The sequence below is a fragment of the Apiospora aurea genome (assembly GCF_038362705.1).
Source record: "Apiospora aurea strain CBS 24483 chromosome Unknown utg000001l_segment0_segment0, whole genome shotgun sequence".
Classification (NCBI taxonomy): Eukaryota; Fungi; Ascomycota; class Sordariomycetes; order Amphisphaeriales; family Apiosporaceae; genus Apiospora; species Apiospora aurea.
The window spans coordinates 304,593-330,230 of NW_027117388.1; the positions used below are offsets into that span (position 1 = coordinate 304,593).

At 56.3% G+C, this 25,638-nt stretch overlaps 9 protein-coding genes across 9 annotated transcripts; 6 read left to right on the top strand and 3 right to left on the bottom strand.

The window, feature by feature from the left end:
* Nucleotides 1-1,616: 1,616 nt before the first annotated feature.
* On the bottom strand, nucleotides 1,617-3,771 carry PG986_000117 (uncharacterized protein; the record flags this gene model as incomplete). Its single annotated transcript, XM_066836339.1, is given in 5 exon segments — nucleotides 1,617-1,883; nucleotides 2,136-2,356; nucleotides 2,431-2,848; nucleotides 2,874-3,129; nucleotides 3,146-3,771. The coding sequence occupies 5 exon segments, from the start codon at nucleotides 3,769-3,771 to the stop codon at nucleotides 1,617-1,619; spliced, it is 1,788 nt and encodes a 595-aa protein (XP_066705232.1).
* Nucleotides 3,772-4,772: 1,001 nt separating this feature from the next.
* On the bottom strand, nucleotides 4,773-7,099 carry PG986_000118 (uncharacterized protein; the record flags this gene model as incomplete). The annotated part of the gene is made up of 2 exons (XM_066836340.1): nucleotides 4,773-6,378; nucleotides 6,456-7,099. The coding sequence occupies 2 exons, from the start codon at nucleotides 7,097-7,099 to the stop codon at nucleotides 4,773-4,775; spliced, it is 2,250 nt and encodes a 749-aa protein (XP_066705233.1).
* A 1,137-nt stretch (nucleotides 7,100-8,236) lies between these two features.
* PG986_000119 (uncharacterized protein) lies at nucleotides 8,237-9,414 on the top strand (the record flags this gene model as incomplete). The annotated part of the gene is made up of 2 exons (XM_066836341.1): nucleotides 8,237-8,247; nucleotides 8,706-9,414. The coding sequence occupies 2 exons, from the start codon at nucleotides 8,237-8,239 to the stop codon at nucleotides 9,412-9,414; spliced, it is 720 nt and encodes a 239-aa protein (XP_066705234.1).
* Nucleotides 9,415-10,580: 1,166 nt separating this feature from the next.
* Nucleotides 10,581-12,157, top strand: PG986_000120 (uncharacterized protein; the record flags this gene model as incomplete). Its single annotated transcript, XM_066836342.1, has 4 exons — nucleotides 10,581-11,075; nucleotides 11,150-11,570; nucleotides 11,631-12,050; nucleotides 12,114-12,157. The coding sequence occupies 4 exons, from the start codon at nucleotides 10,581-10,583 to the stop codon at nucleotides 12,155-12,157; spliced, it is 1,380 nt and encodes a 459-aa protein (XP_066705235.1).
* Nucleotides 12,158-12,267: 110 nt separating this feature from the next.
* Nucleotides 12,268-14,027, bottom strand: PG986_000121 (uncharacterized protein; the record flags this gene model as incomplete). Its single annotated transcript, XM_066836343.1, has 3 exons — nucleotides 12,268-12,628; nucleotides 12,745-13,725; nucleotides 13,822-14,027. 3 exons carry the CDS (start codon nucleotides 14,025-14,027, stop codon nucleotides 12,268-12,270), a joined length of 1,548 nt encoding a protein of 515 aa, XP_066705236.1.
* Nucleotides 14,028-15,436: 1,409 nt separating this feature from the next.
* Nucleotides 15,437-16,012, top strand: PG986_000122 (uncharacterized protein; the record flags this gene model as incomplete). Its single annotated transcript, XM_066836344.1, has 3 exons — nucleotides 15,437-15,458; nucleotides 15,533-15,720; nucleotides 15,821-16,012. 3 exons carry the CDS (start codon nucleotides 15,437-15,439, stop codon nucleotides 16,010-16,012), a joined length of 402 nt encoding a protein of 133 aa, XP_066705237.1.
* Nucleotides 16,013-16,935: 923 nt separating this feature from the next.
* Nucleotides 16,936-18,710, top strand: PG986_000123 (aminopeptidase ypdF; the record flags this gene model as incomplete). Its single annotated transcript, XM_066836345.1, has 4 exons — nucleotides 16,936-17,921; nucleotides 17,957-17,977; nucleotides 18,053-18,399; nucleotides 18,517-18,710. 4 exons carry the CDS (start codon nucleotides 16,936-16,938, stop codon nucleotides 18,708-18,710), a joined length of 1,548 nt encoding a protein of 515 aa, XP_066705238.1.
* A 1,039-nt stretch (nucleotides 18,711-19,749) lies between these two features.
* PG986_000124 (uncharacterized protein) lies at nucleotides 19,750-21,429 on the top strand (the record flags this gene model as incomplete). The annotated part of the gene is made up of 3 exons (XM_066836346.1): nucleotides 19,750-19,844; nucleotides 19,930-21,243; nucleotides 21,270-21,429. The coding sequence occupies 3 exons, from the start codon at nucleotides 19,750-19,752 to the stop codon at nucleotides 21,427-21,429; spliced, it is 1,569 nt and encodes a 522-aa protein (XP_066705239.1).
* A 1,131-nt stretch (nucleotides 21,430-22,560) lies between these two features.
* Nucleotides 22,561-24,303, top strand: PG986_000125 (extracellular serine carboxypeptidase- variant; the record flags this gene model as incomplete). The annotated part of the gene is made up of 2 exons (XM_066836347.1): nucleotides 22,561-22,659; nucleotides 22,729-24,303. The coding sequence occupies 2 exons, from the start codon at nucleotides 22,561-22,563 to the stop codon at nucleotides 24,301-24,303; spliced, it is 1,674 nt and encodes a 557-aa protein (XP_066705240.1).
* Between the last annotated feature and the right edge of the window lie 1,335 nt (nucleotides 24,304-25,638).

Below are 25,638 nucleotides of genomic sequence, written 5' to 3' on the forward strand. Positions count from 1 at the left end.
GAGCGGGCGGTATGGGCGGTGAGGCGGGGGGATGTTGTCGCGGGTGTTGATGCTTGGGGAGGGGGAGGCTGCGGGTGAGGCTGAGGGCGAAGATCGTAGCCGAGGGCTTGGGGTCCTGGACGCCCGGGCGAATGGTAGAGTAGAGGAGGAGCCTTGGGCGGATATCACGGATGCCGGGATCGATGATTGGGATATTTCAGACACATCGGAAGAGGCGTCGGAGGTGGACACGGGCGAGGATGGGGTACCTCTCTTCCGCTTTCGTCGATATTCCTGTCGCTGCCGGCGGACCCATGGGGCAACTCGTCGCCGTGTCCTGGCCCGGGAGAGATTCGCAAGGACATTGGGCCTCAGAGAACGAGAAGTCCTGCTCTTTGTCTGTGGTACTGGGCTGGGCCGGAGCACATATCTTGGGGGAGCAGTCTCGGAGTCTGCTCGATAGCCCTCGCTCCCGCTGTCGGTATCATCGTTGAACTCCCCACCACGGCTGTCGATCGACCAACTGTCGTCGCTTTCGGTGCTGGACAAGACGTTACTAGATGATGAGGGAGACGACGATGATGTCTTCCTGTGTCTTCGGTGGGCTCTGACCCTTTGCTGGCCTTTTGTGGCCGAGTTCTCCCGGTAGGGTTGAGTGGCCTCAGGTCGTCAGGCCTCTCTGGGAACGAAGGCTTTTGAGCTTCGAGGTCGTCAAGCCTGCGCTGTAGGGCTAGCCTCTGCTTCTCCGACTCGATCCATTTCCTCGCCATCTTCTCGTAGTTGTTCTGGATCCATTCGATCTCTAATATGGCCTGTTCGTCAGGCTTGTGTCGCCTGACGGGATCACTCATCATTGGAGCCATGATCAGATCCAGGGTGTATTTGTGAGTTGGAAATATAGTATCTCTCGGGGTGGCGTTGGGATAATTAAACAGCGAATGGGCTCGTAATGGGGCTTGATGTAGTAACTTGATGAAAAATGTTCACTGATGGAGGAGTAGACAATAGCTGGTCCCTCAGCTACATATAAATACTTATTAAGGCAGTGATCTATACACATCTCCGATCCCATGGGACTGGAATCTTTTTGGGCAAACCGTTTTAGGCAAACCTTCTTCGGGTCTCGTGTCAAACTTTATTCTCGCGCGTATGTACCATCTGATATCTAAACTCCGTTCTTCAGATCCAATACGGGTCGGACGGTTTAAGCTTGATTTGATTGAAGCTTGTTGGAGTTTGATATGCCCCACCTACATTAAGTCAAATGTTCTTTTACGCGACTGTTTGCACGGGCAAGATAGGTCCTCAGCCTGTACAAGTCTTAGCCAATTTCGACTTCTTCATTTGGTTTCATTTCTGCTAGGAGCGCGCCCTGGTGTAAGCTGTGGTGCTATATTCGCTTTGGTATCTCCGTGTCACTGAGCACTAAAGAGTATTAGGAACAATTCCGAGTCTTGAACTAACAGGATATGAGCAAGGTAGGGACCATGGCCCCGATTCTAACTTGGAATCAAAAAATGTAAGAAATAGACTACCATTTATTTCTGCCTCGTGAACTGAGCGTTGAATCAATGACGCCACAGCGCCCTGGTTATTCGCGAGATCTGATCCCACATCCGTGACTATCCATCCCTTTCTCACGGCAACCAAAGGAACATATCCAACATCTTCGGAAAATTCGGCGTCCCCAACCCCGTAACCGGATCCCAGCCCGGCGTAGCCGCAAACCCCGCCGTGCCGCAACCCGGATTAGCCCCACGGGTGATATCGTTCATCACATCAGGGTGCGCATACAAAACCGGGTTCAGGAACCCCACGGGCCCCTTTCCTAGGGCCAGCCGCCGCTCGTTGATCTGGGTGATGACGGCGCCGAAGGTGGGCGTCGAGGCGCTGGTGCCGAACACCTGGTGGAAGGAGGTGAGGACCGCGACGACGTAGTTGGCGCCGTTGGCCGAGACGTCGGGGAAGGCGCGCGTGCGGCCGGTGTTGTTGTACCGGTCGGCGCCGTAGGGGGCGGGTATTTACTCAGGTAGTGGGATACGGCATCGGCCTGGTAGGCGGGGAGAGGGAAGACCTAAGAAAAAGGGGGTTACCAGGAGTATCCACAAGCAAATAGCCCTAAGGGAGTTGAACGCAGTGGGAAATCAGGGGCTTACATTGCTAAAGCCTCCGCCGCTTTTGATGACTGTCTCGCAGGCGACCTCGGGCTGCACTTTGCTGGCGATGGCCTCGAGTATGTTGGTCCCGGTGGGGACTTGTGTCGCACCAACCGACGTTATGTACGGGCAAGTTCCGGGGAACGATGGGTTGAAGGCTCCGGAGGTGCCATTGACGAACTTGCCATTACCGATGCATCTATTGTTGTTTCCGGCGACACCTGCGAGAAAAGGTCAGCAACACTCGTCGTTTGTATGTACTCAACAGCAAGGATTCTGAATTGGGATATCTCACCGAAATCGCCCGAGGAGTACAGGACCGTCACGCCTTGCAACCCGAGCTTCATGTACTCGTAGCACTGCCGCTTCTGATACGCCTCGGTGAGCGCAGCCTCGTTGTACCCATACGAGGTGGAGATGACGTTGGCCGCCTTGGAAGTGCCGCAATCCGCGGGGCCCTTGTACCCGCCGACCTCGGGATTGGGATACACCCCGTCCTGTTCGGGGTCGTCGCCGCCCGCATAAGTGCAGTACGAGCCGTCCAGGGCGTCGAGGAAGTTGTTGAACGAGCCGCCGCCCAGCAGGTCGCCGACCTGGTACAGCGTCACCCTCTGGGGGTACACCAGTGACATGGCGTACTCGAGGTCCAGCGACGACTCGACGTACAGGTTCCGGTCCGTCAGGTTCTGCGGCAGGGTGCCGCCGTCGATGGACTCGAGGAGGGGGGCGGTCGCCGACCTCGGGCGGGCCGAAGCGGGAGAAGAAGAAGTCCAGGTCCTCCGGGTGGTGCGACTGCGGCGTGTACTCGACCACGCCGTACGAGTTGCCGGGCTGGGCGGAGGTGCCGTGCGGCAGACGGTACAGGGCGCGCAGGCAGTCCGGCGTGGTCTGCGTGTCGCAGTTCTCGATCTTGGTGATGATTTTGGACATGCCGATCTGCGCGCCCAGTTTGGCAAGCGAGCCCGTGTTCTGTCCAATCGTCTTGGCGGCGCCGCTGTAGGGGGCCCGACAGCTTGCGGGTTCGCACATGCTGCTGCCGCTTGCGCAGCTGGTCGCCGCTGCCCCGGCGACCCGGCATGATCTTGGCGTCGAAGTGCAGGGTGGGCATGATGAAGTCAATGTGCTCCTCGCTCAAGTAGGCGGGCACGCTGTACGAGCCCGACGCGACGTGGAGGTGGCCAGACGTGTGCTCGTAGACGTGGTAGTCCGTCTTGATGAGCGACTCGACCTCGGACACGGTCGCGTTGACGTGGATCCACGCCTTGCTCCCCGAGACGACGATGCGGCTCGGGTCGATACCTGACTCGGCCAACCATACGTTGACCGAGTCGACAGACTCTTGGCTGGGCGCGAACATGTCCGCTATCTCGCGTGGGGTCCAGTGCTGGGCATAGTTGCCGCTCCTGGGGTGGGACACCATATCCAGGAGCTCATCGGCTCGGTCCAGGTTGCGTTGCTTCAGGCCGATGCGCAGAGGCAGAACGGCGCGACCGTCGACCTTCTCACGCTTCGTCCATCCTTCGGGCAGTTGGTGACGCTTCTCGTGGGTCACATGGTGCGTGGCGCGTCTCGAGGCAGGAGATGCAGAAGTCAAGGCTGCAAGGGCCAACAACGACTCGATGCGAAGGAACCGCATGATGGAGCTCGAGAAACCAGTGATTACTTCTCAAAGTCCACCAACAAGCGACTATTCTTCATGGTTGGGAACGGCTCCTTAAATGAGCGTCTCCCCTCGGTCAGGCAGGCTGCGAGCTGACACCGTCCGCCCGCCAAGAGCAAACGCGCCCTGCCTCAAGCTCAAGCCTCATCGTATATGACCAAACAAACGCATATTGGGCTGTTGGTTTCGATCACATCATAACTAAATGAGCAATATGGATTGACCAATCTCTTGCCCAGGAGATGCAAGGGTCGTCCGGGTCGCGATGCCAGGAGCCGGCGAGTTCCAAGGATCTAAATGATCTTGGGCAAGGGAGACGTGCAGTAGTGCGCAAACAAGCACACCAAGTCACTGAGTTCCCAGGCAACCTGGCTTACAGATTAGCGGGCTTCGCAGTGTGCTAGCCAATGGCAACGACAGTATTGCCGCTACCGCCTCGATGGGAGGATGCGCCAAGGAAACTCGGGTACGCCTTCGCAGAATTGCAACGCCGACTCGGCATCGCTGGCACTAGGCTTGCACAAGAACCTGGCTATATGTCCTCTAGACTACAAGATCCCGTTCTTCATGTCAGATCTATTGAAAAGAAAAGACCGAGTTCCGTGCTGTGGGAGGTTGCGTACTTTCGCTGAAGTTATCGGAGGTAGGGGGCCGCAGATGTGCAGTGTAGTTGGCTGCAGAAGAGGCTTAGCCCAGCCACCCCGGTTCGAATCTTTGATTCGTCTTTGTTGTACAAAGATGTTCCTCCCTCTGCATCGGCCTTTAATATCGACAATGTGGCTTGCTGTCAGATTGCCAAGATCGTTTATGATGCATCATGTATCGTATTGATGTCGGTTTCCATGTTTGCGAAATCTCATCCGGTTCGCATGCATGAATCCCTCAACGTTTGATTGAAGAGTAATTTGATGTACGTTTCGTCACCGCAGAGGCTCCGATCCCAGCTGTTCGAGTTATATGCTTATCTAACTCAAGCATCAATCGAACGACAGGACGCCGACGTTTTCTCTGCCCTTTCGACGCCGTGTCCCAGCCGCAATCCAGCCGTTCTCTAGTCCGTTGCTGGCTGATGGCTGTGCTCGACAAATGGCAATGTCGGGCTCTATCGACACCGCCTTGGCGAACTCCTCCATATCCACGAGATGACGTGGTATAGTATCGCCGACCGCATCGTGCATTTCCGAACCCACGAGGAGAAGTGGCAGTGTCGACGACTTCCAGACGGGCAACGAGCGTTGCGACTTCCACCAGACCATGTAGCACAGCAGCAGAAGCGTTGCCAGCTCCAGCGCGGCCGGAAGCGCCATCCAGCCCCAGCTGACGTGCAGCACGGGGACTCGCCGAGTGGGAGCCGTCGTGACGGAGTGGTAAACGGTGGGGATGTCCCAACTGTCGTCTGTCCCTGGGCCTCCGTACCCTCGCCGCAGCGAGCTCGTCATGCTGATCGCCATCGACTCGAACAGCGGGCTCATATCAAACTTGCCCGTGACTTTGTCGTTGTTGTAGGTGTTGTAGTGGGTGCCTTGGTTCGCCTTGTATAGCCGTCGCACGTTGGATTTCGCAGGTTGGCCCCGTACGGTGAAGGTATCATTCGTGGCGGTGAACCCCTCCAATTCTTGTTTCAGATACGCCGAGATCAGCCTGGTGGCATCGCGGTTGACGCACAGTCTTCCTTTTGCCGGCCCAGTCGAGATGTTTCGAAAGGACTTGTCTTCAATAATACTATCCATGAGCTGGTAGATGGTTGGATCGACCTGATAAGAAACGGAGGAGTTTGGCGGGTGGAAGTCGTACATGGAGCCTGGGCTGTATTCTCCCGCATCTGTAGTGGATAGTATGTTTTCCTGTAGGATTCCGTTGGCCATTGAAGTGTCATATCGATGAACGCACCACTTTAGGCTGCACTCCTGGGCCTGTGCGCGCCATCTGGATGATGTATATCCCAGGCTGCAGGCTGTGTATCTAGTGCTCGCATCGGACAAAGAACCTCGATCCTGCCAGCAAGGCGCTACAGCAGTCAGGTTCAAGATAGAGAGTCCTGGCTTGAGCAAGATCGGGGTCCGTGAGGCACTCGTGTTCATCAGCAGGGTAGAGCTGCCGTCCAACCAGTCGGAGTTGTATCCGTTGGGCAAGCTCCAGCGGGCGCAACTTCCCTTGACATTTTCATATAGAATGTTGTCCGTAATATGGCTCCCGCACTCCTGCCCATTCTCGCTTATTTGCAATTTGAGGAACTTGGTGAGGTCATGGCACTCACTACAGACGGCCAGGCTCTCAAAGACCCCAAATGAGCAGTTGCCAGTTTGGCATTGGGGCCTCGGCCGGAGAGCGCTCATGGCGAACGGGTCACCGAAGTTCCCGTCGAAGAATAGTCCTCGGTTGATGGCCATAACCATGTCGTCTTTGATCCGCGGAGGTCCGGACTCAGTCCTCAGGCCTTCCGCCCACCAATATAGTGCAGGAAGTGTCGCGGAAGCGTTATCGACTGGTAGATCCTCAAGCACTACAGCAGTAGTCTGTTGTAGTAACGGTGCTACTGATAGTGCCAGGACCATGATTACGGCACCGAAGGCCACCGGATCCCTGTCCCAACACGGAGTTAGCACGTGCAGGGCAATCGCTAAGCTCTTCTGTGAGGGGGGATGGAACTTGAGTAGTACCGTAGTCCCTTGTTGGACAATAACACCAGCGAGCCCCACGGTCCCCTGCTTGCTTCGTCGTAGATGGCAATGTCTGCAATCTTGCGGCTTTCCTTTCCAATCCACGACCATTTTGCTTGACCAACGGTGCTGGACACGGGCACCAGTAAGGTGGAACCCATAATGGTCGATAAGACCGAGACCAAGGCGTTGATGGTGATGTTGAAAGGCCATTCTGGTATCGGCTGACCGCGGTGGATCGACAGCATAATTATAATCCCGATAAAGCAGGAGTAGCTTATGGACCACGCCAAGAAGTCATAGAACCACACGTCCGTCGCCCAGTACGAGAACTTGTACCTATGTCCGATGCCGTACCCATCGTTGGCCTTGAGGGAAGACGCGATGGATTTGGACCTCTTGATCGGCTTGAAGTTCTCCGGAAATAGTAGCTTCGTTTGTGCAGCTTCGATCTCTGCATTCCTTTCTTCTTCGTGGGAAGGCGAGGAAGCAGTTGGACGAGTCAAGTGTCGCGATGTGGGTTCCGTTTGTTCTGTGATTGTCTGGTCGTTGGAACCCAAAGAAACGTTGTCATAGAGCGTATCCTCGTCCTCTTCCTCATTTAAGGATGCATCAAGGCTCCGCGCCAGTACGTTGGTATCCATACTCGAAAGACTGTTCGTGGCACCGCATCTGGTGTCGCCGACGCTATTCGTATAGGGGTCGTCAAGAGAAAATGCAGGTGTATATTATTCAGTCCAGCATAAGTAACGTATAACCAGCCCGAAAGCTATCGGCTCTTGGATGTTGCCCTCAAGTGCGAGAGAATAAAGGCTATTATGTGTTGCAAAACCTTCGTCATCTCGCTTTGTAGATTTTGGCCACTACCAGCATGATATTTCGAGGCTCTTGACACTGCATATGCATAGCCACGTCAAGTCGATCATTAGAGACCGAGATTTGGAGTAGCCCAAGCCAGCCTATAAGAACAAAAAGAGGCGACGGTGGGGTTGCAAAAGGAAGCTGAACTTTTCTGCGTCAGCTGCAAACCCGACGATCGCACGAACGGTAGCCTGATGTAGCCTTAAGAAGTCTTACAAACTCTGCCGGCTTTCCCGGCTGAAGTCAGCACTAAGGTGGCGTGGTGCTGCATCACTGTCCTCCCTGCCTGGTTGTGCCTGTCAACCTGTGGCTTATTTGTCACCTTGCGGTCGGGGTTGAGGTCCTGGTCGCAAAGCCCCAATAAACGAGAGCGTAGCTCCGATTCTGAAGTCAATGGAGAAAAATGTATTTGACGCTGTTTCTATACTTTATAGCACGTTACTATTCTATGCGTCGGGGGTAACAGCGTTTCTTCTTGTTGAAGATAGTTGAAGCTGAAGCATTGAAGTCAACCACACCACTAGCCATAAGACTTCGGTGTGAGTGCTGAGCACGTGGAAAGGATTCCCACCAGGCCGAGTGAAGCCCCCCCCTATGCAGCATAGCCCCCACTTCGATGTACTCTACCACATTGATGACTTCCAGCGCCCCCTCGCATGCTGGTCGGCCCATGTCCTATATTTAGAATCACCTCTCAGCTCCTCCATATAGTCCAGGCTCTACAGCCCAGTAAGGACATCGACTAGATGATGTACTAACCAGAACAGCCCGCCTTGCATAATACAATTGTCCGAGGTCTTGTTAAGACTGCTCCCATCCTGTCGTCGAAACTTTCTGTCTGTACAGATATCATGCCTCGATGCCTTCGGGTGAATCTGATCATCCATGTACCTAACGACTTGGAAACAACCGGACTAGTTATGGAACATCTGTAAGTAACCAATCAATTTACCAAAATGAGTCAGCGGAAGCGGAACTGGGACCGGGCCTTATGAATCCACTAAATACCGAGTAAATCTCGGGGCACTGGTCAAAGATGAGTAGCCCGATCTAGCGGAATGTAAGCTATCTCCGTTACAGGTCGGGGATGATTGCTCAGCTGGCACATAACCATGGTCTCTCGCACGGCATCCTCCCGTGCTTCGGGGACCTAAAGACTATGTGCTTCAAGTACTGAACACAAACTAACAGTTGCGGTGCTAATCATGTTTTGTTGACCTACACTCACTTATTTCTCTCCACATCGACCCTAATTACTAAGAGTCCATCATTACGTCAGCTTCGACGCTGCAGAGTTCTCTCACGATCACCCACGTGGGCACGGCAACAGCAATGCTAGAAGTAGGCGGCGTGACCTTCATAACGGACCCCTATCTCTCGCCGGCGGAGACGTCCTTCCCCCGTGCGGCCCGGCGTGGTGCTGACGAGCCACTACCAGCCGTCGCACACACTCGAGACCCTGCCGCCCATCGATGCCGTGCTGCTGAGTCACGAGGACCATGCCGACAACTTGGACCCCATAGGTCGGCGCCTGCTCGACGGCCGCCGAGTCCTCACCACCATAGATGGCGCGCGGAAGCTCGCGCCCCGCCCGGGTGTCGTTGGACTCAAACGCTGGGAGATGGTGCCCATGCTTATTGGTGGTCGCCGCTTCGAGGTAACCGCAACGCCGTGTCAGCACTTACCGGGCGGTGAGTGCAATGGCTTCATCGTGACGGCATCCGAGTTCGGATCCACCATCGGGGACGACGGGTTGTCGCGGCCGAATGCGATCTACTTCTCGGGCGACACGGTGTACCTCGAGGAGCTGGCACAGATGCGCGAGCGGTTCCACATCTCACTCGCCTTGCTAAACATTGGGGCCGCCGCAGTCATGCCGCCCGGAGGTGAAGGCGGGGAGCCGTTGCTGATCACCATGAACGGACGGCAGGCGGCGCGTCTGTTCCGGGAGATCGGGGCGGACGTCCTGGTGCCGATGCATTTTGAGTCCTGGGACCACTTCACCGAAGGGAGGGACCAGCTCGAGGTGGCGTTCGAGTCCGAGGGCGTGCTGGATAAGGTTGTTTGGCTGGAACTCGGGGTTCCGCGCACGGTGTAGTAGAGATGTGGAAGTCAAGTGAAACCAGCGTTGAAGGATAGGGTACGATGTAGTAGTCCAAACTGTAGCTCAATTGATCTTTATTCCAATTTCAAAACACACAAATCCAGCATCAATTGACCGGCATTGGGTCGAGAGTAAGCGTCGCACGATTGGAGGGCCAGTGTTGTGTTGCTGTTCCAGCTTTGAGCCTGCAAGGGACTGCACCAGGGAATGCTGCTTTCTCAAGAATAGATCAGTGATAAGCACTTGAACGCTACATCGCAGCGCGACGATAGTTACCCAGGGAAAATGCGGCGTGCATGGCAAGTGTTGATCGAATATCTTCCATTGCATTGGCAAAACCAATTAGTAGCTTCCTCGGGTCTTGATGTGTCAACGATTGGAAACACGATGATGGCGATCCACCTGCAAGCGCTCCGTTGCTTCCTGTACCTGTTTTTTCAGTGGGCTCTGATGCCGAGCTCCCGCGACCTAGAGTTAGTGCCCTTCGCGCCAGATTCTAGCGCCTAGGTGTCGTATCGACGCCTGCATCGACCCGGGGCTAGCAATTGCACCAGCGAACACCAGGAGACTTAAAAACCCGTAGCTCCCAATTACCCACCATTTATCGCACATCCGCACTCCTCAATTAGACATGCGACGATTGCCTAGCATACACTTTCCAGATCTATGATTAGCTTTGCAGATTGAGTGTCGGAGAAAAGATGGGCTCTTCTGTCCATCGACTGATCAGAACTGATGATGCCAAATCCACCCAACATTGAGCAGCCCGCTGGGCCTAAGCTTTTCTCTGGAGAAGCTTGGTCGGGAATAAGCATGTCTGATGATATCATCCGTCCAGGTTCGTCCAGGATCTCCGACAGGCAAGTACGCGACCGCCAACTGCGTGCTGTTTGCCCAGCTCCAAACTGCCAACTTCTCTGGAAATTGGTCAGTGTCACTACGTATGATGCATTCCCTTCGATCCTAGACAAATAGTATGACAAGTACGACTCTTCAAATTCCTCATTCGTGCCCGTCTTTCGTGTGAACCATTCCTGTGCACCTTCTCGCGACTTCTGCTCGACTACGCCACTTTGAGCGACATTGAACCTGAACCCCAGAGACTTCGAGAGCTATCATTCGCTGGAAGAACCCCCGTCCGATCGACGCTGAACTCGACCATGCCTGCTACACGCCGCCACTTCATCCCGAACGGGAATTCGGTCAACAGCGAGAACCGACGCCGGGACGACCTCGAGTCGGGCAACCTGAACACCTCGCGCCAGTACCGCTTCAAGGACGTCGTGCACGCGACCATCAACCGCAACCGCGCCCAGGAGATCAAGCAGCAGCTCCTGGCGGGGGTCAACCACCGCGCCTTCGAGACGTACCGCCAGAGCGACGAGGACCTGAAGAAGCTTCCCAGCAAGCATGTGCGCCACTTCTACGAGAAGCAGAATGACAGGATCGATGATTGGGTCGAGGTCGACGCCCTGGTGTTGGCTCTCGCCGACGACGTGATCGATTCCATGCACCCGCTCGACCTCGACCACGACGGCGTCCACGAGAACGGCGGCCCGCTGCAGGGGACGAACGAGAGTATCGAGCCCTTCCTCCCGCAAGAGGAAAGAGAGAAGAGGATCAAGAGCAGGCGGCGCGCAACATGGGCAATCAATGTGAGTAAAAGGAGCTAGCTCTATGTATGCCCTGACTTTGGTTTCGGTCCGCAGTCTTACTTACATGCGACTAGATCAACGTAATCGCCAACATTCTACTCCTGATCGCCAAGATCGTGGCCATCGCGTACACGGATTCGCTCTCCTTGCTCGCCTCGCTTGTGGATTCGGCGTTGGATTTGCTCTGCACATTGATCGTCTGGTCTACGAACAGGTTGGTAAATTGGCGACTGTCGAAGCTGAACCGGAAGTTCCCAGTGGGCCGAAAACGGCTTGAGCCCATCGGAATTCTGGTGTTTTCGGTCATCATGGTCATCTCGTTCATGCAGGTCGCCAAGGAGTCGATAGACAAGATCACGCCGCACTTGCCGACGGAGGCGACATCGCTGCCCATGGTCGCGATTGGTAGCATGGCCGCGACCATTGGTTTGAAGGGCGTTATTTGGTTTGGATGCATCCCTATCAAGTCTACCCAAGTGCAGGCCCTTGCGCAAGGTAAGCCAGATCAACAAGCCCATGGATGGACAACCAGACCTCACTAACCTTGGATTCTAGACTGCAAGACTGACGTGTTCTTCAACACCCTCTCGCTTCTCTTCCCGCTCATCGGCGCCCACCTCCCGTATCCCGTCGGCCCCCTACTGGATCCCGTGGGCGCTCTCCTGCTCTCACTCTTCATCATCTATGATTGGGGTCACACGTGCGTGACGACCATCCTGGCGCTGACGGGGATCCAGGCCAGCGACGAGACCTGGACCCGCATCATCTTCCTGGCCTACCGCTTCAGTGTCATCGATAGCATCAAGGGCTTCAAGTCCATCAAGGCGTACCAGGCCGGCGACGGCACCTGGGTCGAGATTGATTTGATTATGGACGAGGAGGTCAAGCTGCGCACGGTCCACGACGTGGCGGAGACGCTGCAGTACGTGTGTGAGGGTCTGCCGGAGGTCGACCGAGCGTTCGTGACTGTTGATTGTAAGTTTTTATTTTCTCCATTTTGGCGCGAAACTCACCAGCTTCTTACTAACTCGTAATCAGACATGTCTCAGGGGCCTGCCGGGCATTCTCTCGAAAGCTCCTAAGGGGATGAATTTGGAGGAATCGCTTATAGAATCTTGCCGGTCCTTGGGCTAATACCATTTGTAAACTAAATTTGGCATAATGATCACATACTATTCAGGACCGCTGTTCATCACGACACAGCCCTATTCATGACCACGGCCGACGGATCCTCGGTGACAGCGTCGCCCCAATTGGCCTCCCATCCATGTTCCTGGAGATACTGTTTCCAAGCTTGGTCGTCGTCGTCCAAGCGGCGCGACACTTCGGGGATGACGAAGAGGGCGATGAGAGCGCCCAGCACTGCGAAGCCCGAGCCGATGAGGAAGGCGACCTGGTTGCCTTTGGTGGTGTCGTCGGCGTACGAGTTCAGGATGGCCGTGAAGACTTGGGTCCCGATGGCGGCGCCTGCTTTCGAGAAGGCGGAGATTAGGCCCATCATTTGGCCGCGGATGGAGGTTGGGAAACATTCGGAGGCGGCAAGGACGACGGTGCTGTGTTATGCTGTTAGTGATGGGTCTCTAAGGGGGTGAATGGGCAGGATCTGGGATGACAGCGACGAACGGGATGGACGGGGATCAATGGGGATGAACAGGGATCGTCAACAAACCTTCCAGGCCCCACTTCACCAAGCGTCAAGAAAATGCCATAGAGGACCACAAAGAGCGGGAAGATGCTCTGGATAGGAACCATGGCGCCGCCCAGAACGAAACCCAAGACGGCCTGCAGCGTAAAGCCCAGCGCCATGGTCTTGCGCCGGCCGATCTTGTCGGACAGGTATCCGCCGACGAAGGGTCCCGGGATGTAAAAACAATTGATGACGACGCCCCAGCCCAGGCTCTTGACGAGGCTCTCGCCGGCGTTGCTGCGCGAGATGATGGTCGAGCTAAAGATGCCGAACGGGATCGAGATCCAGTTGTACAGGAACCACGTCGACGCGCAGCCGAGCAGGGGCCGCCAGTACCGCTTCAGCGCGAGCCGGTACGGCACCTTTTGCTTGCGCATCGCGGACTTGCGGTACGCCGTCGAGACGGCCATGCGCAGCCGGAACCAGAAGATGGCGAGGGGCGGGATGAGGCCCACGGCGAAGGAGGTCCGCCACACGATGTCGTATTTCGCGACGTTCTGCTCGCCGCCCACGCAGAGCAGCAGCAGAAGGGGGACCAGTCCGCCCCAGACGTACCCCAGCGACGCCGACAGGTCCGCCAGCATCGCGAACATGAAGCCGCGGCGCTTGCGGTACGAGGCGCTCTCGTCGGTGGCTTCGGCGGCGCCGGCGCCGCTGACGGGGTACTCGCCGCCCGCGCCCACGCCGGCGACGCCGCGGGCGACGATGAGCATCCAGAAGAGGCCGGTGTCGCTCGCGCCGTTCGATGCGGCGGACAGGATGATGCCGAGGACGAGGAGGGCGGTGGTGGCGATGGCGCCGGTTTTGCGGCCGAGCTGGTCGGCCACGACGCCGAAGAAGAGCATGCCGACGATCATGCCGATTAGGAAGGCGTTGGAGAGGCGTTGGTAGATGGAGGGGTTCAGGGAGTCGGGGTAGAGGATCGCTAGGAGGAGTTCGACGTTGCCGATGACGGCGGCGTTGCTGTGGTGGGCGCGTGAGTCTTGAGTCTTGGAGAATACTTAGGTAGGGGGAGTTTGACATCGGCGGAGGGGAATGAAAGAAAGGGTCGCTGCTTACTAGCCATCGGAGCCGATCGCGAGACCCGAGAAGAGGATCATGAGCCAGACGGAGGTTTTGCTGAAGTAGGTCTTCTCGGGCGCGTCGATGGGGTGGATTTCGATATCCTCTGTAGTGAGGGCATTGGTAGGACTGGGCTCCTTCTTCGGATCTGGCGTCGCCATAGCGGCTTCTGTCTTTGCCATGGTGGCTGAATCTGCAGCCATTTTGTCTTGAGTGCTTAGGCAATCAAGAATAAGGAGTCGTGTCTTGCGACATTCATGCTAGACTCAATGAACTCTGAAGGATAGAATGACATTGAACGGAGAAATACAATTGGAACAAGTAAGCACAATCTAGATGCGTACTTGTTAATCACACGTCTTCTGTCTGGCTGCACTTATTACAGTGCTATCGATTGACACCATTCGAAAACAAGAGAAACGCACGCACACGGCAAGAAGACGTGACTTGTCAGTCTTTTGAACCACACCTCGGCAGATTCCCAAGGACAGCGTCGCATTAGCGCGACCTACCCATTGGGGTGCTACGGCACCGAGCCGAACAGGCGGGACAGCCCCGACATTGGGGTCCATCGATAAGCTGCATGCTCAACTCTCATCTGCGTTGTAGGCTTCACCACATACCACAGTCTGTGGGCATGCGGGGTAGTTTGGTGAAAGCTCCAAGATACCCGGCTATCTGGGACTGGTACGTAGAATGCCCCACCCCCTGTCAGAATCCCCGGCTGGTGATACCCGGCGTTCCGGGTGCCGAATGCCGGGAATCCCGAACAACCAGCCCAGGCACGGTGCATGGCCAGCATATAAGGACGAGATATGACTTTGGCAAGATGTGATGTTCACAAGGGGGCGAATTAGTAAGTTCATGGCCCTCAGAGTAAAGCTGGCACATTACTTGTGTGGAATGGCCTCTCCCTTGCCTTCGCACAACGGCCTCCCCATGATAGACAGAGAAGGGATGAAAATGGAAATAGACGAAAGATGGATATCTGAAAGGAAATTGTTTCCATGAGACACTCTTATCGAAGTTCAGCTTACATCGGGGATCACGTGATGAACTTGCCCTTCTTCACCTTGGTGTTCCTGCAGATCACGAATGTGACCATCGCGGTGATCATATCCAATGTTCGGGCCATTGACACCTGGTCCTAGCTTACATGTCGTTCGGGATTCGGTAGCTGAGAGAGTCGAGATATTGGGTGCTCTCGCTAAAGGGAAATTAGAAACGTAATAGGGCAGTTAGTACGCGTAGTACTAAAAGATCTTTCGAGGAGTGGCATCATATACTAAAGACATCATCGTTCCTTCGATACGCCTATCGAAGCTGGTGTTACAGCCAATGACCCAATCAAGCCTCTTTAACCTCCTGCTGGCTGCCTACCCACTGCCGATCTCCCATCTAGGTTGACGTTGCCGGGCACCCTCGTTGCTTCAGTCACGCCGGCGCCTTGGATCCCGCGAGGAGGGACTACTATAACCGCGCTGCCCGGGCCCTCTGATTTGAAGCTGGGGCTCCCCATTAATGAAAAGTCACCATAGTCGAAAAGCCTAGCACCGCTGGCTGACTTACATCGAGTGACCTAACCAATCTAAACGACATGTAAATACTAGAAATGGAGTTTGAACGAGCCTACCGTACGCATAGTCATTCCAGTCTATCTTCTTGTCCATACATTCATGCATACGGTCAACTAACGTATCTGAAACAGGTTGGACGGGCGTCGTTCTGCTCCTCGCTGCCGGCGGGCGCTTGCTTGTCCCCAGCCTGGCAGCCCCCTATTATCCCCACCTGTGGCTGTTCCGAGCAACCTTCACGACTGAATCAATCATCATAACAGGATCAAATAATGCAGTAGACTCAACTGATATGACGGAACCGCCCTCACCGCGGATCGTGGTGTTTGGCAGTTGGGGTTGGTGCGAGGGCAATTTGACATGTAGTGAGTTTATCCCTATCGAGATCCGCGGACGTGACGTTCATCTTGTCACATCTTTAGTACGAGTGGTACGTGGACGCGGGGTACGGCTCCGGGGAGTGGGCGCTGGGGGCGGGGTTTGTATGTCTCGCGGTCGCGTCAGGGCTGAAGGTCGGCTTCGTCTGGTGGGTGGGTGGACGGCGCGGAGAGAAGGGGGTTACCGGACCTGTCGGCGAGGAGGAGCAGGCCAAGGCTCGGGCGTCGTCGGTGTAGATAGCTACTTATGATTGTATGGAGATGGAGATACGGGGAAGCCAGTGGAGGAATCGCTGGCCAATTTGGTCAGTAGGATAACCATATTTCCTCCGGTACCAACAATCTCTGCTCTGTACAGTGTGAAATAATGGTGGAAGAAAAGCCGTCGAGATTAAGGCAATATGAATATCATTTCAGTACTTGAGCGGCACACTACACCTGCAAGAATTATAAACCGTCGTTGGCGATTTGTTATCCCCCGTCAATCTTAGAATCAGTCAATTGAATACATAGATATCTATAAGTAAACCGGACTTCTTCGTGTTAGTGAGGGTCCCGCCGTGTCAATTGTTTCTAACAGTGAGGAACTCCCCGGCCTCCCCAGGAAACAAGTTGAAAGAGAAATAGAAATGCCAGAGTGCACGGAGTGCGAACGAGCGGATTGGGTGTGGTCTTGAAGCCGGTAAAGTGTTATGTTCTGGTTGAGAGGGCAAGGTTGGACTGCGGGGTGGTTCAGCGACCCTGCGCGCCTCTTTGCCCCTAAAACCGCAATGGCCAAGTCCCTTTTAGAGGTCGTTCAGTTGCTAAAAGCTTGATGCTGTAAATCTTCGTATGCGGCCCTCGCAAGTACGATTGGTATCTATAAAGAGCGTATCCCCCAATGGTCGCTGTGCCAACAACTGCCGGCTCAAGTTGACAAGGGGGCTGGCTCGTCAGGTTCCAAGTTGTCTCCGCAGAATCGGTGTTGTCCGGACCGGGTGGGAGGGATAACATTACCCCACAGTATCGCATATCATGCCGACATGCGGACCTGCGTCTAGCTTTCGTCCTGCAAAGCAGGCTGAGGGCGTGGTGTCTCTGAACGAGATACTTGGCACTGTATTTCTCGTCCTATTCGGACATTGTATGTTGGGTATCGCATACAAATCGGAGTCGCAACGATGGAATTCGAAGAGCGTCAACACGGGGCCCAGCAGCCCTCGCAGAAGCTGGACGTGGCGATGGCCGAACTAAGGAAACACAAGCAGCAAACTACGCACCGATTGAACAGAGCTCTCTTGCTCTCTGTGGTCTTTCTGACTTTTATTTGGGCTTTGGGTAACGGGGTACCTTTCAGTAGCCAACAACAGAGCAACGGACCGGACGTGGCGAAAGTGCAGCAATGCGCCATCGACAACTTCCATTCGGACCTGTCGTTCCTGGAGCCCGCGGTCCCCATCCAGGCCGACGAGTTCCTCGAGCGCCGCGACAGGCTGGCGCGCGCGCTGGTCGCGTCGGGCGCCGACGCCTTCGTCCTCGAGCCCGGCTACACGTTCCAGTACTACGGCAACATCTCCCAGGTGGACTGGGAGCCGTGGGAGCCCGAGGAGCGGCCGTTCCTGATGCTCATCCTCCCGCAAAAGCTCGAGTCCACGGGCGAGGTGGTCGCCAAGACGGCCTTCCTCGCCCCGCACTTCGAGGAGGGCCGCGTCCGCATGCTGGGGATCCCGTCCCGCGACGGCGCGGAGCTCGACATCGTCGTCTGGGAGGAGCACTGGGACCCGTACGCGACGCTGATGGAGTCGCCCCTGTTCGGGCAGAAAATGAAGGGCGACAGCGAAACTCGTGTCCCTCCTAAGCTGATGGTGGAGGAGGAGATCCGCGACTTCATCGCGCGCGGCCTGGCCGCGACGGGCTTCGCGACGGTCGGGCTCAGCCCCGCGGCCGAGCTCGTGCGGCAGATCAAGAGCCCCGCCGAGGTCGAGCTGCTGCGGGCCGTCAACACGGGCACCGTCGCGGCCGTGCGCGCGATGCGGCCGTGCCTGGTGCCCGGGCTTACGGAGGACGAGGTGCGGGATGTGCTGGATGCGGCGCTGCTGTCGGTCGGGTTCGGGCTGTTTTTCGATATCGTGCTGTTTGAGGAGCATGGGGCGTTGCCGCATGGGGGGTTCGTTACTGGGGGAAGAAGCTGACTGGGGAGAGCATGGTGGTTATTGACGTCGGGTAAGTTTACTGTAAAGAGGGAATGGGATGCTCCCGTTCCGCAGCGTCGGATTACTGACAAAGCTTCTTTTCTAGGGCGCATTATCTCGGCTACTCCTCCGACATCTGTCGCAGCTTCTTCATCGATCCACCGAAGCAGCAGACTTCGTGGTTTGAGGGATTGACCAGTTTCCTACTGAAATGTATGGGATCGGCATCATCCGCGCGCAGCCACGGCGCTGCTTCGTCGTCATCGCCCGAGCTCCGCGCCGAGAAGTTCAAGGTCTGGGACATCGTCCTCGAAGCGCAGTCGGCCGCCGCCGCCGCCTTCATGCCGAACCTCACGGCGGCGGGCGTGGACATCGCGGCGCGGACTGTCATCGAGGAGGCGGGCTACGGGTACGGGTTTACGCATCGGCTTGGTCACGGCATTGGGATCAAAGGTAAGTTCCATTCCTAAGCGCGCGAGTTCAACCCCCCCCCCACCACCGTCCCTATCATATGTCCATACACCGTCGCGCACTTTCCGAACCCAGCGACTTACCTGATGATTATTACAGCCCACGAGTCGCCCTACCTGAACAAGTGGAACAAGAAGGTCCTGCTCCAGCCCGGGATGACGTTTACCAACGAGCCGGGCATCTATCTGGAGGGCAAGTTCGGCGTCCGCCATGAGGACATATATCTAGTCAAAGAGGAGGGCGAGGCGGAATTGTTGACTGGACGAAGGGCAAGGGGTCCCTATGACCCTTGAAGAAATATGTTCTGCATGTTGTCTATGAATCGGTGTCTCGGCACTCTGAAAGTAGAAAAACGTTGCGACGCTCAATTCCGAATTCAGCATCATGTCTAGGGGATAAATACATACTTGAAGATGTCAATCGCAGAGGTGATGCAATGTCTGTATGAGTATAAGTAGGTATGAATAAATTGCTCATGTGCGTGTTCGCATCAGTGTCTCTTTACTTAGCCCGTGTGCTTTGCCAACGGGCTGTAAGCCGCCAAAGATTTCGCATTGGCAATGTCTCCTGTGGTGTGACGTCGTGCTGCAGCCCCTCCTTCATCGGCGCGCGCCCCCACGGGGGGCTCTGGGCTCTTCTTCACCACTAACACTAATCATCTGGCCATTCAATCTGCACGTCGGATCGCGATCCCGCCCCGGTCGATGATCTCTGTGTAAAGTATGCGCCAATGGGCAGACCGTAATCAAAACAACAAAGACTAAGTATGTAGTTACTGACCTAGGTTACTCACGCAGAAAAGCAAATCGGGTAGGAGAAGAGGGAAAAATAAAACCGTATCCGAGACTTATCTCGGGTACGAAGATCTTGCTTTGCGGCGCTGAGAGCAATTATGTCATTGCGCCGGTCTAGCGTTGCAATTTTCTAACCGCAGGCTAGAGCGAGCGATGGCAGTACACGTACGCTCTTGCGATCGAATCGTCTAGCGAGAAAACCCCCTGCCAGCCATCGGACCGCACACCTGATCAGGGATAATTTATTCCCCCCACCCAGCCCAGCCATTAGGCGATGTTGATAAAGAGAGAGGGAGGTCGTCTAGGAAATAGGCGTCTCTCGATATTTCCTAGCACCACCACCCTCTTCTCCAGAAATTTGCTGTTCTTGAAGCTTTGCGATTCGCCGGTTCCCTCGAGATTGGATGTCTTAGCGAGGAGGGTTTTCAGAAGTAGCTAAGCGACATACTTCTTCCAAACACCACACATAGGCTGCTACTTCATCTCACGCACATGCACTTGCTAAAAAGGGACATACGCTCTCGTCACGTAGCCAATCATGCCCTTCCCACCGGCAGAGCCTGCCGAGGGCGCTGAGACAAAGCCTATCATCTCCAAGAAGAATGAGATTGTGCTGTTCAGCAGTACGGCCATGTAAGTGATACCTGTAGGGGTCTTGGGCCACCGCTTCCAGGCCCGCGTCCAGAAACGGGTTGCTAACTAGTTGCGCTGGTGACAGTGCGCTCTATGGCTATGATCAGGGGATGATGTCCATGGTGAACACGAACCACTCCTACCTGCGGACCATGCAGATTGGCGAGACGTCGCCCGTCGTCGGCATCATCGTGTCCGTGTACTACCTCGGATGCGCCGTCGGCGCCGTGGTCGCCTCGGATTGGGCCGACAGGAAGGGCCGCAAGCCGTCCATCTTCGCGTGTCTGGTGACGGCCATCGTGGGCAACCTGCTGATGTTCGTGGCCGGCCTGGGGCCCCACGGCTCGAACCCCTGGGGCGGGGCCGCCCTCGCGTGCATGATTACTGGACGTGTTGTGCTCGGGCTGGCCGTTGGAGGGATCGATGCGACCATCCCCGTGTACAGCGCGGAGCTGTCCAAGGACGAAGCGCGGGGCCGCGCGCTGGCGCAGGAGTTCCAGATGAACATTTTCGGGCTTTTGATGGCGTTCGCCATCAACCTGGTCGCCACCTCGGCCCTCGGCAAGGACAATGAGTGGGCGTGGAGGATTCCCATCGTCTGCATGCAATTGTTCCCCATCATCCTTCTGTCCCTCATTTCGCGGCTGCCAGAGACGCCTAGGTGGTACATGAGCAAGTGGCGGAAAGAGGAGGCCAAGGAGGCGCTCATCAAGCTGCACGGGGAAAACAAGGGCCGGGATATGCTCCAGGAGCTGAGCACCGCGCAGCGCGAGGAGGACGACAACAACGAGAAGATCGGCTACATGGACATGCTGATGCCCAGCGGCAGCCAATTCCACCCCAGCATGGTCACCGTCATGGGCCAGATCAACCAGGCCCTGACCGGCTACGGCGCCGTGAGCGTGTACGGCCCGCAGGTTTTCGAGCTCCTCGGCTTCGGCGTGCGCGATGCAGAATACGTGACGTTGGGGAACTTCATCAGCTACTTCCTGTTCATGACGGTCGCCTGGCTCTGGATCGACCGGTACGGCCGGCGCAAGCTGATGGTCTGGGGCTCCGTGGGCCTGTCCACGTGCTTCGCGCTCCTCACCGTCTTCGGCGCCCTCTCACTCGACATGCCCAGCGTCAGCCGGCTCGCCGCCGAGATCCCGGGTTCGATAGTTATGTTCATCGCGACGGCCATCTTCGGCATCTGCTGGCTCGCGACCGTCTGGCTGATCCCGACCGAGATCTACCCCAGCAGCGCGCGGGCGCAGGGCAGCGCCATCAGCGTCATCGTGTGGGGCCTGGCCAACTTCGCCGTCACGCTGCTGACGCCCATCGTGTTTAACAACCTGAAACACTGGCTCTTTTTGGCCTTCACCGTCACCAACGCGTTCGCGGGATGGTGGACGTGGCGGTACTCGCCCGAGAGCGGGGGCGCAGCTTCGAGGAGAACCAGGAGTTCTTCAACTCGGCGCTGGAGGAGGACAGCTGGGTCGTCCAGAAGGTGGACGGCGGCAAGTTCTTGCGCATGCCGCCTAATAGCGAGGCCAAGGGGGACTCGGTCGAGGAGGCTACGCCGCTGCTGAGGTCGCGCCATTGATAGCGATATTGGCTTTGAAGGGACTGCTGATATATCCGTTCGCATCAGTGCCGGCAGGTCCCATGCCTTGAATCTGCGGAGCCTGATGCTGTGAGTACAAGACGAGACGAGGCCCCCAAAAGTTCCGTAAAGGACAATGCAGCACTAGGGCCGATCGCGGGGAGGGGTGGCGCGTTACAGTGCAACCATCTGCTGCGACATTATTCGGACCATTCTAGCATCCTGGCAGTCATTGCGTGCAAAAGATTCGACAAGTCTTTCTACTCACCGGAAGAACGAGTTACACAGAATAACACATTAATAATACTGCTACTACTAAACTAGATGGTATCGGGTAGGTAGCGAGCGAAAGACGGGGGAATGCATCAATCCATGCACAGGGAATCATTATCAGAGGCCATCCCTCCACACGGTGAAAATAGCGGATAAAGCACCGAGCGCACCGCCTAAAGAGGCCCCCAAACTGCGGGACCTGCCCTGAAGTGGGAAGCTCTGGGAGAGCTCTGGGAGAGCTCTCGTTCGGGCCAACCCCGCTGCCGAGAGATTAGGACCTGAGCTAAAGTCCAGGCTCAGTTTCCCACCTGCCTGTTCCGTCTCGTGACATGCTTGACTCGGGCCCATGACTTGCCATTTGTTGATCTTGGGATGCATCATTCCTCACCTTGTTGGTGGCGCCTGCATCAAGTCGAAGGATGCCCTTCTCCATTCTATTTGGCCGGATCTACCGGTGTAAGGGGGTCTGGCAATAGATAGTCCTCCTGCCAACATCCGTTTGTCGATCCTGGCATTGGCATAGACGCGTTCGTGCCCCATGCTGTTTGTGGTAGCAAGCGGTTTTGTTGATAAAGCGCCGGCTCCCGTCCGTTCCCACAGCCAGCCAGTCAGTCGTTCGTTGCCCATCGTCCTCGTTCGCCTTCCCCAGTGGATACCCGTCCGTCCCCCCAGATCCATTGACGATAAGAGACCCAAGTACAGTGGTGAGTTGAGACAGACCTTCCTTTCTATCACTACATATGTTTCCCCGGCATCGCTCCCGTTGATGTCCCAACGCGAGACTACCAAGGCAAATCAAATATTCGATGTGCAGAACTAATCGGATTTGAGAAGGGCTCCCAGGTACTCCTTATCAAGATGGTCTGCGCCAATTACTTGGCGAGCTTGTTGTCGCTACCGTTGGCGGCCCTAGCTCTGTCCAAGACACCTCTGACTCTGCAAGAGCTGCGCAAACAGGTACTATTTGCCGACTTCCTTTCAACTGGCGAAGCGCTCCCGAATCTAACCTTCGTTTCCGTCATATAGATTCGACCCGTCAACAGAGCGCAGCTCAACCAGCGCGAAGCCGAAGTCGCCGCCAAGTACCCTGCCTACAACATCTCGGTGCCGATCGACCACTTCCACAATGACACCTTCTACGAGCCCCATTCCGATGGCTTCTACAACATGCGATACTGGTTCGACGCCCAGTACCACAAGCCGGGTGGCCCTGTTATCGTGCTGTGTGCCGGCGAGACGTCAGGCGTGGGTAGATTACCATTCTTAGAGAAAGGCATCGTAGCGCAGCTCGCGCAGGCGACCAATGGCATTGGTGTCATTCTCGAGCACCGATACTACGGCGAGAGCTGGCCGGTCCCGGACCTCAGCACCGCCAACATGCGCTTCCTGACGACCGACCAGGCCATGGCCGACACGGCCTACTTCGCCCAACACGTCAAGTTCGAGGGGCTGGAGCATCTCGACCTCACCTCGGCCACCACGGCGTACATCGCATATGGCGGATCCTACGCCGGTGCCTTCGTCGCTTTCTTGCGCAAGCTCTACCCCGAGACCTTCTGGGGCGCCATCTCGTCATCAGGGGTCACGGAAGCCATCTGGGACTACTGGAAGTACTTCGAGGCGGCCGCTGTCTACGCCCCCACCGGCTGTGCGGAGACCACACAGAAGTTGACCAACGTCGTCGACAACATCCTGCTGGGGAAGAAGGGCACCAAGTACGTGGCTCAGGTCAAGGAGGCGTTCGGCCTGCCTAACGTGACGCTGGACGCCGATTTCGCCAGTGCCATCAGCAACGGGATTTACGCGCTCCAGAGCTACAACTGGGACCCCGAGGAGAGCAGCGACGAGTTCTTCCTGTACTGCGCCAACGTCACCTCCGACAAGGTCTTGTACCCTTCCACGGAGCCCCTGCGCGAGCGGGTCGTGGAGCTGATCGAGGCTGGCGGTTGGGGTAACGAGTCCGAGACGCTCACCAACCGGATGCTGAACTACGTCGGCTACGTCCGCGGCGACACGGTCGCGAGCTGCACGGATGAAAATCAGGATCAGTGCTTCGGGACTGCCTCTGGCGAGGGCCTTGGCGAGGACTTCGCCGCTTTCGACATCGGCCAGACGTGGCGATCGTGGCCCTATCAGTATTGCACCCAGTGGGGCTACATCCAGACGGGCGACACCCCCGAGGGCGTGCTCCCGCTTATCTCGCGCACGATGAACCTGGAATACGGCTCGTCCATCTGCAAGCGGGCGTTCAACCTCAGCGAGCCGGCCGACGTGGAGGCCATCAACAAGCACGGCGGCTTCGGCATCTCGTACCCGCGCCTGGCCATCATCGACGGCGAGTGGGACCCGTGGCGGGCGGCGACGCCGCACGCGCTGGGGCTCGCGGAACGCGCCGACACGCTGGACGAGCCGTTCAAGCTGATTGCGGGCGGCGTCCACCACTGGGACGAGAACGGGCGGTTCCCGAATGAGACGACGGCGGAGTTGCCGCCCACGGCCGTGGCGGAGGTGCAGAAGGCGGAGGCGCACTTTGTGGGGAAGTGGATGCAGGAGTGGAAGCTGGAGCAGGCGAAGCGGATGATTGCCGCATCCATGCCTTGAACCCTCGCAACTCGCATGGCGGTCTCAAGGAGATAAGGGACTACCTCTGGGTTATGGTGCGTCCTTAGCATACATGATGCAATTTAAAGTATCGTTAGAGCAAGTCTAGAACCGTAATTGGACCACGAAAGTCTTACTATTGACTGGTTATCAGTTTATATGTCCCTACTGCCTCTATTGTTACTGCAACGCCCACCAACTATTGCCATCATCAATAGTGTCGCCGTCGCTGCTCATTGGCGCCGTGTACCATTGACGGATAGCTAGCTGCCCATGGATTTAGCTGGTAACGGTTTAGCCCTCGGTAGTTACTGACCGGTAGTGAACGTGGTGTTCCCAGGCTTGTCAGCGCTTGAAGTAGCGAGATCTTAGTAAGTGAATAGGTAGTAGTGTGATATACAGCCTTGGCAGGCTCGGTTGCTGAGGCAGGTGCCCGACGTGGGATTACTCAGGGACGGAAGCGCGGTCCCGCCTAGCGAAGAAACGAACGTGCAAATGACTGAAGATCATAGCTGGACACAGTAGCGTCACCCAAAGCAGGCCGTGCTTGCGAAGACAGCATATATAAACGCCAACTTCATAGCCTGTGGGTGTTATATGTAACATGCAGTGTACGTCTTAATTAACATGAAGTAGACGCCGACCGGGTGTGGCGGCCGCCCGCGTCGACAGGCAGGAAGGCGGCAGGCAGGCTATCTAACCTGCATCTTAGCAATAGGTAGGTCGTGGGGGTTTTTTGCTTCGCTTACGGGCTGAGGTCCCCTTAAACTTTACTTTCGTCCGCGGGCGGGTCTAGGCCTTGCGAGTCCTGTTGCTTTTATCGCAGGCCAGATAGAGCCCGGATATCTTGTAAGGAGTGTCGATTCATGCCCTGTACATTGGCGATTCCCTTCTGTCAGAGAGAGGGTGTCCCACCAGTGTTGCTTCTCCGGTCCCAGCAGTCCGATCAATGGGTTTCGCCGTGTTGAGTAACTGCTAGACAGCGTTTTGGTCTTCATCATCCAGGCAGGACCCGACCAGTTCGGATAAATGGGATGAACCTGCGGACGGGCGCTCGCCAATGACGGTGGCTTGCTATGCGCCAAGGACGCAAGCTGACAGTCGCACGGCAGCCAACACGCTTGCGGGGTGGGTGGTACCGGCGGGACGAGGTCGGTGTTCGTTTACTTTTTTTTTATGGTATTCCGTTGCGGCTGAAACGTGGGATTGGGCGAGAGGGGATCTATCTCCAAAATACCCAAATCCCAACCAGAGGGGAGGGGGAAGCACAGAAAGAAAGAAAAGGTCGACAACTCGGGGTTGTCTCTGATTCCCCCATTCATCCACCCCCGTCGA